Raw genomic sequence first — 12741 nt, 5'->3', positions numbered from 1 at the left:
GAAACTGAGGTAGGAGGAAGTATCTTGCCCAAGGGAACACAGTTACTAAGTAGCAGAGCCAGGATCCAAACTCAGGGGGTCTGGCTCCAGAATCCATGCCCTTGACCGCTTGAGTAGCCTGTCTGAGATGGTGGTGAGAAGCGGCCCACGGGAGAAGGGCATTAAGCACGGGCTCGTGGAATGTCAAGTGGGAAGGGTTCTTAAAGCATGTGGAGTCGCTCTGCATCATCACCCTGATTTCATGTGGGAGCAGCTGGAACGAGGTGTCTCCTGGTGGAGGTGGGTTTCTCCCCATCCTCAATCCCCCAGCTTCCACGAAGGAGGTCAGAGTTGACCAGGAGGCTGGGCTGTTGGGCTCCTAGGGACAGAGGCCACAAGGCAACTTGGGCAATTCCAGGGAACAGGGCAAGGCCAGCAGCCCCAGACCCTGATTTGGTCCATCTGCTCGTTCATTCATTCAAGCTGCCTCCGCCTGAGCCCGAGGCAAGACCCCAGAGTCACCCGGCTGACCTCATGGTCTAAGACAGACCCGTTCCCAGCGCTGGCGATTCTTTGCAGAGCCAGGAGATAAAGAATTAGCGGCTCACTGTGGTGACTGACATTGGAGATAGTAACTTCAGTGATGTTACGTCTACTGAGCGCCCACCACGTGCTAAGAGCTGCGCTGGGCACCGGGCCCTGCCCTGAGGGGGCAGGTGCGGGGGGAGAGGGAGATGGGCTTTGGAGCTGCACAGTCTGCTCGGGGCGGTTGGTCCACTGGAGCAGACTATTTCACCTTTTGCCTCCACGGTGACGGGAGCTTGTCTCTGACCGGGAGGAGAGAACCGCATGAAATTGTGCTGGGAGGCTTCAAAGATTCGCGGCTTAAGCACTGGCGCAGTCACTCACTCCATAAGGAATGCCTGGCCAGGCCTGCTCCAGGCTCCAGGGATCAGCGAGCCTCCATGGAGCTCATATTTGAGCTGGGGAAGAGACAAGCATGTGGGCCCAACACATCACGGAACGCATTGGAGCTCCTGGGTCCTGTGGAAAAGGCCCTGGGCTGGGAGCCAAACTCTGCACCCAAAATGTTCTATGTCCTTGGGCAAGTCCCACCCCTTACCAAGCTTCTGTTTCCCCAATGTTGGATGAGCAGGCTGAGTCCCTGGTCCCCAAGCGTTCTTGCGGCCTGGGTGTCCTGCGATTCTTTATCCTCTGGGCCTGAGGTGAGCTCCTCAGTGTGAGGAGGGATGGGATGGCACCAGCAATTGGTGAGGAAAGGGGCAGGGGCAAGGCCTCCTCCAGGAGCCGTCTCCCTCCCATGCTCCCAGCCTGAGAAATGGGCAACATGTCCACCCATCTCACCTGAGACTGCTCTAGCAGGCCAGCTCACTGACCGGCTTGGAGGTTAAGCTTGAGCCTGTGGGAGGAAGGGAAGCAGGCCTGGCCCTGGGAAACACGCCTGAGGCTTCTGGGTGCATAGCCCTGCTGGGAGCCAGAACACTTGGCTTCAAATTCCTTCATTGCTGAGGCTCGGTCTCCTCATGTGTCAGATGGGGGGAAACTGGCCTCGCCTCCCCCTACCCCCCAGGCTGTGAGGAGCAGATGCAGTAATGAGCAGATGCAGGAGGCAGCACTTGCAGTGTATACCTACTGTGTGCCAGGCTCTGGTCCAAGTGCCTCAGGCACATCATCTCATCCCATGCTCATAACAACTCCGGGACGAGGGCATTGTCATCTCCATACGAGGGACCAGAAAACAACCTCGTGCCCCACGGCTGCACAGCTTGTAAAGACCTGGGGTGGGATTTAGAAGAAGCCTGTCTGGTGCTGAAGCCTGGGTTCTTTACACAACTTGTTCAGCACTGAACGTATGAGAGGTGATGGTGTCCCCATTTTACAGATGGGAAAACTGGGGCTCAGAACATCACACACCTGATAAGAAAACTGATGTCTAATCCTCTACCAGGAAGACAGCAGCTGTTCGTGGTGTTTCAGTGGTGGACAGGGGAGGCCAGGTGTCAGCAACTGGGATTCATTCTGCCTAGAAAGTTCTGGAAGGCTCAGTGCCTGATTCCTATAGGCACCCAAATGGAACAAAAACTGACTCAGACCTAAGGGATGAGTAAGCCCTAAGCCCGCCCTTAGTGGCCCCAGTTTGGACCATGGGGGAGCCCCTGGTTTATGGTTGCTGGTGACAACCTCCACAGGTGACCTTGCTTGGATTCAGGTGGCAAAACAAGGTAATGGAGAAGCATATTTTGGACTCGAGGCCTGGGTTCAAATCAGGCCTAGAGCCAGAATCATGCATGCTGTTTCGAGGCAGAGGCTGCCAACTAAGACACTGGCTCTGCCCATTGTATTTGAGGGAAATTTCACACTTTTTTCTTCACCTTTCTGGGCCTCAGTTTCTTCTTCCATGAAATGGGAGTAATGATACCCAGGGACAGTGTGAGGATAAACGAGACAATCTCTCTGAGGCCCTCAGGTGCCAGGACAGGGTCTGGCGCATGTTAGGGGCTCAGGAAGCTGTGGTTGGCGCTGCATCCCAATCACTATCGCTATTATTTCTCTGTGTTCCCTCCTGCCTTACAGTGCGGAAACAAGAAATTATAAAAGTGACAGAACAGCTGATTGAAGCCATAAGCAATGGAGATTTTGAGTCCTACACGTGAGTCGGCTGGGTCCATTCTGCATGTCCCGCCTGGATTGTTGATCAGGGGGTGCTGATGGCTACCTTTGGGGGTCCTTGTCTCTGACCCTCATTTACTCACTCTGCATGTGCTGTGAATCAGGCTGAACTCATATTTCTGGTTTGCCTTCAGACTTCACGCTTTCATTAAGCTTTCTGTTCACAATACTTGTCTATATCTCAGTCCTGCTCCTATCTTGTTCCCCAGGAGGAACTCCAACAAAACTCTTTTGCTTCCCCAAGGACAGAGTGGGTGGGTCTCCACCACAACATGGACCTCCTCAGGAGATGAGCTGGGTCCTGCCACATGGGCCTGGGGCCTCACCCTGGACCTCCTATGACCTCAGATGAGAAGAAGCAGGCAGGAACCCATAGCGTTTGTACATCCAGTGAGTAGGGGTGAGCAAAAGAACCTCCAGAAGGAATCTTACATCCTCTGGGGATAAGGCAGAGTGCACAAAAATAGCATGATATGAAACAGGTGGTATGAGACATCCTCTACACACCTGATCAGCTGTTGGGGGGGCAGCTCTGTGCAAAGGCTGGGCTGGAGCGCCCCCTGGTGGCCACCCTCAGCCTTGCTGGTCTGGCCTGGAAGCAGGCCTTCCGCTGGCCCCCAGGAGAGCCAGGATTCTGGGCTGAGGCCTCAACATCTTGGCCAGAGCTAACGAGGCCTGGGCCTGAAGACCCCACATATGCTTTTTGGTGGACGAAAGCTGCCAACTAAGGGCAGAATGACCTTTGCTTATTGGGTTCAGGTGAGATGGGAATAACTGGGCTGGGCTTTGCTCCTCGGGCAGCCTGATCTTGGTTACCACTATGTCCAGGAGCTGAAGTTTGTCTCTCAAAGGCTTGGCAGTCCAGGCACATCCTAACTGTGGGAGGGTTTCAGCAGCAGCCGGTGGCAAAGCCCCAGCCATCTACTGATTGTCTCTGGAGGAACAAGGATCTTGGAAGGTGCAGGTGTGAGACGGAGGCCGCTTGTACATGTGAGTGTGACGCAGTTGCCCACACATGCACGTTTGTGACTGCGTGCACAAGGGGTGTGCACGGGTGTGTGTGCACATGTGCCCCTGCGGGTTGCATAAAAGCATGGAAATGCGCTGTTGAACGGGTTTTGCATCCGGTCCTAGAAAGAATTAAGTCAGCGATGGGAGAGCCCAAGAGTGGCTCTGGAAGGGCACAGCCAGGGAGAAAGGGAAAGAGAGGTGGCCCCTATGGACCCCAAGCCTCCCACCTCTGTGATGTCACTTCCTCTGGCATCTGCAGCCCAGTCTAGGTTCTGACCACTTGCCATGACCTCTGGGGCCTATGGTGCCGAGTCTGGCCCTGTGTCACCCTGGATAAGCTCCTTTGTCTCACTGAGCCTCAGTTTCCCTACACGTACAATGGAATTGGAGCAGAGGGTCCTTCAGAGGCAGGGACACCCAGAGACCCTCTGGAGAAGGGCTCCTCTTGGCCAGGGGCTGCTTAGTCTTCCAGACGGTCAGGGCTCAGACCCCCAGCCTTAGAGGATTCTGGATCTGGAAGGGTCCTGAGCGTCCCATATGGTCTGAGCACAACCTCCAGCTCCATCTGGAGAATGTGAGGTCCTGAGTGGAGAAGCGAGTTGTCTGGAGTCACAGAGACAGGGCAGTCAGGGCAGAGCAAGGGCAGAGTGCCCTGCTCTCCCCACGGCGTCCAGCTCAGACGATGCTGGCCAAGTGCCCTCCTCCACTGTTTTCAGTCCCTCCCCGTGTCAGGATCTTTGACTGGCCTGGGGTGCTTCCTGTCCCTGGCTTCATTGTCATCATCACAGGGGTCCATGTTGTGTTACAGAAGATCCCAGAGACCTAGGGGTGGGGGAGACAGGTTTTTCCTTCCTCCGTCTGGCTGTCAGGGTCTCCCAGAAAACAGACCTGGGTGGGAGCACCGAGCCAAAAATGCAGAGCAGTGGGCCTCCTCGGCCATGCCCTGCGCTCCTTCCTCCCAGGCATCCTTTCTTGGAATGCTGTTTTCCTCATCTTACAGAAGAGGAAAGTGTGGCTCACCAGGAGGGCTGCTGCCAACAATAGGGCAACTTTGTTTAAAGTAGCAGAACGCACTCCCTCCAGGGACACACCTGCTTGGTGAACAGAAGTTGCTTCACTTTAGTGAAGGAAAATGTCTCCCCACCCAAGGAAGACCATTTAGGAAAAGCCCTGTCTGGATGGATCTGCTGCCCTGGGCGGGGGATGTAATTTGGAGAGGAGTGTACAGGCTGAATTATCCCCGCCGGAGCCTTGGGGCAGCGTACCATGCACGACATTCATGGTGCTCTTGCTTAGAGAGGTTAAGCCCCTTGCTGGGGGTCTCATAACCTGTAAGTGGCAGAGCCACGACCTGGACCCAGGCTTCCTAGTTCTCAGTGGCACTAGCCAGTCAGCATTGCCCCACACCGTAACTGGACCAGCCCTGTCCCATCCGCCAACCTCACTGATCCTGTGAGGTGGGTGCAGTCACTTTTATTTCACAGGCTTGCCTTCCCAGGGTCCAGGCCCCTGGAATTTAGAGGGGGGCACCCGAGAGGCCACCCTAGCCCATCTTTCCTCTGACTTCCTCCCCCCAGGAAGATGTGTGACCCCGGGATGACAGCCTTCGAACCCGAGGCCCTAGGGAACCTGGTCGAGGGCCTGGACTTCCATCGATTCTATTTTGAAAACCGTGAGCAATCCCTTCCCTCTGGGCTGCCTGTTGTCTGCTCTTTTCCGTGTCCTGCCAGATGGCACAGCAGGGTGACGGGCAGGGCCCCCGGGGCAGCTCAGGAGGCAGCGAAGAGGAAGGTCCTGTGTGGACAGGGGTTGGTACCATCTTGGCTCCCTCCCCGAACCCTGGACCGTCCGACGCCAGTGGCTGCGGATGGGGACTTGGGACGAGCGTGACAAGCCCTCCCAGCCCTCGCCTGCCCATGACCCTGGTAGGGCCTGGGGAAGACCTTTCTTCCCTTTCTACAGATAAGGGAGCCTTCCCACCAGGGCACACCCCCAAGTTACAGTCACCTGAATGCCTGCAGCCACCCCAGCTGCCCAGCTGGTCGCAAGCTGGCACATGGGCTGTTGTTGTGCAGGTGCCCCCGTGGGTGGGCAGTCTGGGGAAGGAGAGGACAAAGCTCACACTGCTGTGCCCTGCCTATTTGTCTAGGTCTCTGTCCGCATGTCTGTCCTTCCCGGGCCTCTCCTTTGCAGGAGAGACCCTGGCAGCTTTGCAACCCGGGGCTGTCAGGGGGCTGAGGCTGGGCCTGACCTAGGGCGCTTTCTGCCTGTGTCTGTGTCTCACCTTGGCCAGGGGTCAGACGGGGACGAACCAAAGCACACGCAGGTTAGACTCCTGCAGCTCAGGACCCGGAGGGAGGCCCTGAGAAGTGGCACATCCAGGGTCCCCCAGAGGGAAGGCACGTACCACCAAGGCTATGCTGGGTGATTTCCGGTGCATGTGGACACCAGTTGAAACAGCATTGGTTCACACAGTGAGAAAGTTTGTCCCTATCTAAATTCTCTTTCAGTACATCCGGCTCCGCCAAGAGGAAAGGGTCAGTTTAACGCTAGTCTGTCCCAAGCACCTAATGCTTTCTAACTCACCTCATTATCAGAAAGAGAGTGGTCTCAGGCTCAGGTCCCTTGCAGGCAAGAGCATGGAGCTAGGATTACATAACTTGGTTTTATTTTAACTGGACTTATTATTAAAATTGTATTCTATGAGACTGGTTATTCATTAATGATTGTACTAGAAAGTTTTCTTTTAAAATAAATTCATATAAATTAATAAAGTGAATCAGTTTAAGGAAATATTTTCATAAAGTAAGTACAGGTAGATGGTAAAAATAAAGGTGATACCTAAGCAACTGAAGTTGGATCTAGTCCAACTCTTCATTGTACAGAGGTCCAGAGAAGGGAATGACTTGTCCAAAGGAACCCAGAAAGTTGGCAGCAGAACCCGGTCCTGATTCTCTCCAGCGCCTCCTTCCTTCCCTGTGCTCCCCCCTCACCTGGGCATTAGTGTCCCTAGACGGACACTCCTCTCCTGCCTGCACGCAGTCTGATGGAATCTTGTAGAGTATGAGGGCTTAAGGGCATCCCCAAAAAGCCGTGAAGAAGGAAGTTGCATTTTCCTTTGACACATCAAACTCTGATTTTCTAAGGCTAGCAATGGAGATAGAATGTGAGGAGAGGTGGCTGGACCCCACCGTCCCCGTCACCCTGGAGTTCCCTAGCTGATCACCATGGTCACCTCTATACTCGTCTGTCCTGGGGGGTGGGGGGCACTGGTTCCCCAGAGAATTCCACAATCCCCACAGAGCAGAGCAGAGACCGGGCTGAACCGGCTCTGAAGACTGAGGGATGGCAAAAGGGAAAAAAAACACAGACGGCTGTGCTAGCCCTTGATCTGCATCCTGGCAGCGAGCCCCATCACAGCACCAGCCCGCTGGACTCTGGGCTTGGACACCTGGTCACATCAAAGGACCCACAAGACCAAGACCCAGAGTAACTGCCTGCCCTGGGGCAAGTCCCACCCTCCTGCCTGCTTTATCCTGCGGGAGGACCTGGCCCTTTCTCCCATTCTATCCATGAGGATAGAAAATGCAAGCCTAGAGTCTGTTCAGAAGATACCACATGAGGGTGGCCACTGCTCTACAAATGACCCTCAGGACCCTCGCCCTGGCAGACAACAGTAAGGCCCAGCGCCCTCAACAATACTAAGCTCTGTTTGTCCCTTTGGAGATTGTTCTGGATTGTCCTAATTTAGACCCACCTCGAGACCGACTTCTTTTAGGTTCTACTGCATTTCTTTCAGAAACTGGCCTAGCTTTGGACAAGTCCGATTGCTTCTCTGGACCTCAGTTTCCAGGTCTGCTAAATGGATGCATTGAACTAGACGGTGTTGAGTGCCTCCAGCCCCAGATGCTGTCAAGGCTGCTTATGGAGGCCTCCTTGCATTTTGTGGGAGGGCCATGGGGTGACCTCTGACCTCTGACCTTGAGGTCACCCCCAAGCCTATATAACACAAAAGCTCTGCACTCTCTCTGTCCAAGGTCCCAGAACTGTAAAAGTCTCTTAGTCTACATATGTAAGACTTAGTGATTTTGAGTCATTTATCCAAAGCCTGGGTATAGTGTGATTGGAATATTTAGGGGTGGATACTATTGGATGCTTTCTGAAGTCCTGGAAAAAAAAAATTTTTTTTAACATTTTTCAGGAAATCAGTGGCTCACAAACCTGTCTGGGCATCAGAATCAGAGGATGGGGGAGGGAGCGGGGAGAGGGAGCTTTTTAATATTATAGATTCCTGAACTGGCATCTTGAAGGGTGGGGCTGGGTAGTCTATATTTTAAATCAGCTCTCCATGGATTCGGATACGTTTGGGCTGCACTAAGAAAAGGCATGAGGGTTCCTCTGAAGCCAAGATCCTGGTGATCCCTGTCCAGCCCCTCCCTAGGTCATCGTCTTTCTGTGCTTTTGTTTTCTATCTTGCTGAAAACATTGAGAGTTCCTAGAACCAAGATGATGATGATAGTGGTGATGATGATAATAATAATAGTAATATTTCACATAGAGAGAGCCGGTTTCTGGTACTTTTGTCAGTTCTGCCATGATTACAAGAGCTATGCATTGCCCTCTAACGCTGAAAAGTTCCACGACTTCACCCCATCACCACCAACACCATCCTTATAATTCCAAGATTCTAAGATTATACAATTTTAATATTCTTCAAGTTTCCATCATTCTACATGTTGAGAATAGAGGTGGCAAATGAGGGACCCACAAGCCATAGCTGGACTACACATGTTTCATGGGGTCTGTATGATGTTTTAAATTTGAATTTGATGCCAATAATTAAAAATGAGGCATTCGACATAAAAATCCAGATTTCTAGATTCTCTTGAAAAATCAGGTGTGGCAACACGGGTCCCACTTACATAGCAAACACCAGGGAAGCTGTGTGCAGGGCACCTCCATAGAAGGGACACGGTGTCCTATTCACCACCACTCCCTATTGTCCCCCTGGCCCAGAGACGAAGGGTCCGTTGTCATTTAGCATCTTATATCCAGTTCAGCCTCCTTGTTAATGTACTCTCCTGGCCTCTACAGGGATCTGGGTTGAGGCTCTGGTGTAAGCTCACCTGGTTCCCCATTCACCTGCGTGTCTGAGACACTATGATTTGAAAATTCCATTCCCCTGCATTTGAAGAATTCAGCTTGTTTTGAAGTCCACTGTATCTCAGCTGGGATATGAGCTTGACTCCCAGGGAGCTGAGCCCTGTCACAGAGCCCCACTCTTCGGGAAGCGAGGCAGGCAGAGGTGCCTCTTGCCGAGAGGGTTGCTGAGAATTGGGGAAGTGAAGGAAGCGAGGCAGGAGGCCCCCAGGTGCGACCCCTCTGCCCCCTCCCATCCCCGCCTGCAGTGTGGTCCCGGAACAGCAAGCCTGTGCACACCACCATCCTGAATCCCCACATTCACCTGATGGGTGACGAGGCGGCCTGCATCGCCTACATCCGCATCACGCAGTACCTGGATGCCGGCGGCATCCCCCGCACGGCCCAGTCGGAAGAGACCCGCGTCTGGCACCGCCGGGATGGCAAATGGCAGATCATCCACTTCCACAGATCTGGGGCGCCCTCCGTCCTGCCCCAGTAAGAGCCCCTCCTTCCTGCCATCTGTTATTCAGGATAATCTAAAGGAACGGGGTGGTGCCTGTCTGGAGACGGTACACGTTGGGGAACCCGGCGGCTGGGAAGACCACAGGGAGGAGATCAGGCCTGGAGGCCCCAGGGGGTGAGGGGGAAGAGCTGGGGGGACCCACAGGAGGCAGCTTGAACTCCATCCAAGGAGGTGGGCAGGCTGGGTGCCCTCGGAAGCACCCACGTTACGCACCACACATACCATGTCTTACAGCTGAAGGACCAGGCTGGGGGCACTGTACCGCAGAGATCCACCGTTCGTCCGTGGAATGTGGCTGCTGGTTCTCCCACTTGGATTTAGCTGGAATTCCCCCAATCACATCATCCCATCACCACCACCATCACCATCACCTTCATACCTGTGTCAAGAAAACCTGCCTGTTCACAAAAGCCATCATGACTTCAGAGCAAATGGCGACATCTCCCCGTCACCACCCGTCCCCTGCCAGGGCAGGGCTTCCTCAGGCCCACGTGCCCTGGGTGCTGGACCTGAGGACCCACCCCCCTCCCCTCAGCTGTCATTGGCCTGGTCTTGCCTTGGCCGGAAGCCACAGTGCCCAGCTGTGTATTCATCCAGGGGCTGGGGAGGAGGGGCGGAGCTGGGAGGAGTGTGGCAACTTCCAGATCCTCTCCCTGATCTCGCCTCTCCCGGGCTCCTCTAGGGAAGGGCAGAAGAACGCCCAGTCCCCCGAGCCAACCTCCCCCGGGGGAGAGGGGGAGAGAGGAGCAGATGCCAGGAGCCTCCCGCCTCAAACTGCCTTCCTAACTCTTCTCCCATCCTGTCCTGCTCTCCTGCTCTCCAGCCGACCCTCCTCCCTCAGTGTGGGGAGCGCAATCCTCTCAGGGTGCCCCCCCTTCTTTCCTTCCTCCTCCTGCTGACATTTACTTCCAACACTAACGGCGCATTCCACCCTTCCATCAGGCCCGGAGAATTCCAGCTTCATCACATCCAAGGGAGAGAATCTGATTGCTTTTGGGGGGCGAAAGAAAACAGCGTTTAGGTATCACTTCTACTTGGACCGCATGCCTTTTTATAGCCAAACTTCTGTGTTTCGTAAATGGATTTTGCGTTAATGGATATTTATGTAATAACCAGACCTCTCAAATTGGTGAGAAGGTCTGGGTTGGGAAGGGAGGTGGGAAGAGGGCTGAGGGGTATTTTTTTCTGTTCTTGGTCTTTTTTTTTTTTTTTTTGGTCATCGCTGAGATGGACTTTGTCACTTGTGGTTATCTGGGGCTGAGATGGACTCAGCCCCCGGGGGAAGGATCTCTCTGACATTTCAGTCCCCAGCTTCCCTTGCGGACTGGAGAAGCATCAGGTGTTAGAAACAGCAAATCAGGGCAGAGAGAGTGGGGGAAGCTGTCAGGGTGGCAGTACCTGGACTTTACCTTGCTTGCCTCCCAAACTGGGGTCCTTACTACCGTGCTTCCCAGGATTTCATCCCCCACATCTGCACACCCCCCCTCAGCGCCCCCCACCCAGCTTTGGGGGGTTCACGAGCATGTGTCTTCATGCGGGTCCAAAAAGAGCGCTGGGATTTCTCCTCTTCGCACCTCCTCCTGCAGCTGTGGGTTTGCATCTCTTTCTTCCTTTCTCTTTCCCTCTTCCCTTGGGATTGACTCTGATGTGGAATGCCTTGGTACCTCCACCAGGATCTACTGTCTGCACTGTTTTTCTTTGCATGACTTTATATGCAGTAAGTATGTTGAAAAAAAAAAAAAGAAAAGAAGAAAAAACACTCAGCAAAACCAACCTACATGTTTTGGACAAAAAAAAAAAATAGAGGTTGTATTCTCAGTGTCCGACTCGGAATTATGTTGCTGCCTCTCTGTGCTTTTGGCCTCTGTGTGGCCGTGTTTTGCCAGGATGAGATACTTTCCCCTCTGGAGGATTTTAGGGGAGGAAGAGCCACATCCCCAAAGATTTGGAGGAGTCTCTGATTCCCCCAAACCTCTGGGGAATCCTGGGTGTTGAGTGGAGCCGGACTGGTGGGGATGTGACCCAGGACTTTCTGAGTTTTCCCCTATCATGAGCTGTCTGCTGGGCCCATTCTCAAGAGTTCCTGCCCGCGGGACAGGTGAGGCAGGCTGGGTGGGGGCCGTAGGCCAGGAGAGAGGCTGCCCAGCCCTCCTGGTCTCCAAACTGGTCGATCACTGGACTCTATCCTTGGCAGAGACCCTGCTGCCAAGGCCCGGGCGGGCATTTGGCCTGCCCCAGGTCCAGAAGGCTTCCCAGTAAGGCCCAATGAGCCCAGCGCTCCAGCAGCCAAACCGCCTGCCTCCCTTGCTGTCTGCCAGCTCCCACAGCCATCCCCAAGCCAAAGGTGAGCGGTTGCTGCCATTACCAAGGCAAAGTCTGGTCCTTCCTTCAGCCTCAGTTTCCCCCTCTGTTAAAGGGGTTAAATATTCCCGCCCAGCCTATGTGGCAGGGCTGATGCGGGATCAAACAGGATGGTGAGGTGAAGCCCAATACGCCCATGAGAATTGACAGTGTGAGTCACTGGCTGGACTCCTGTTCTTTTCTGGGCCTGACCAGTCCCCCCTCCCTCCCCCGCCTGCCCCTCATCCCCCTCTTTGGTGCCTGTCCTCTACTAATCAGCAGGGGACTGCGGGGGAAAGAGCCACAGTTTGGGGGTGATTAGAATTCCATTCCCAGCTCTGACCAGACTTGCTGTGTGACCTTGGGAAAGTCTTTTCCCCGCTCTGCCCTCGGTTCCCCACCAGAGGGAGCTGAGCTGGAGGACACCAACGTCCTGCCTTTCATCTGCTGACGCACCTCCTGTCCACTGTGCCCCTCTCTGGGTGCCAGAGAAGTGGAGGCCGGTCCCTACCCCAGGCCAAGATGGCCCCACTGCGAAGGCCAAGCCTGTGGGTGCGCAGCCAGCCGGTGTGGACCACAGGGTACCGGTGTGATCCCAAAGCAGCAGGCAGGGGAGACTGGCAGACAAAGCGCGGCCCAGAGCCCAACCCCACCGGACAGTCAAACGTCCTGCAGATGCAAAAAATCCACACCGAAGACAAGTCCTAGGCTCCAGCATGCAAACACGTTAACGGGAAAGCATTCTCCCGGGCGTGCGCCCAGCAAGCGCTGATCCTGACCCCTGGCCTCCTGTCTCCCGTCAAAGGGAGACCCTTTTGGGGATGTATTTGCCAGACTCCCTGTGCTGGTTTCTTTGTTACTATTTGTTTGGGGTTTTGTTTCCGTTCTTCCTTTTTTAAAATATGTGGCTGTGAACTTGAATGACCACTGCTCAAACTTTCTGCTATTGTGGGGTTGGGGGGAAGAAGGGGTGTCTGTTTTATTCTTGGTGTTTTCAGTGCAATAAATAGCTACAAACTTCTGTGCACTGGCTGTCTCTCTGTCTTGGTCAAGCA

At 54.2% G+C, this 12741-nt stretch overlaps 1 protein-coding gene across 1 annotated transcript in view; it reads left to right on the top strand.

Moving 5' to 3' along the window:
- Positions 1-12702, top strand: part of CAMK2A (calcium/calmodulin dependent protein kinase II alpha) — a gene marked incomplete at its 5' end in the record, with an annotated part of 64433 nt that extends 51731 nt beyond the window's left edge. Inside the window, 4 exons of the mRNA XM_082650097.1 lie at positions 2575-2650; positions 5259-5353; positions 9090-9318; positions 9581-12702. Coding sequence (XP_082506223.1) covers positions 2575-2650; positions 5259-5353; positions 9090-9318; positions 9581-9584 — 404 coding nt within the window. The 3' untranslated portion in view covers positions 9585-12702. The remainder of the gene's footprint in view (positions 1-2574; positions 2651-5258; positions 5354-9089; positions 9319-9580) is intronic.
- Between the last annotated feature and the right edge of the window lie 39 nt (positions 12703-12741).

This window comes from Grampus griseus (genome assembly GCF_964374135.1).
Source record: "Grampus griseus genome assembly, chromosome: 3".
Taxonomy (NCBI): domain Eukaryota; kingdom Metazoa; phylum Chordata; class Mammalia; order Artiodactyla; family Delphinidae; genus Grampus; species Grampus griseus.
The sequence above is the reverse complement of the archived record's forward strand: the minus strand, read 5'-3'. Positions and strand labels throughout refer to the sequence as shown.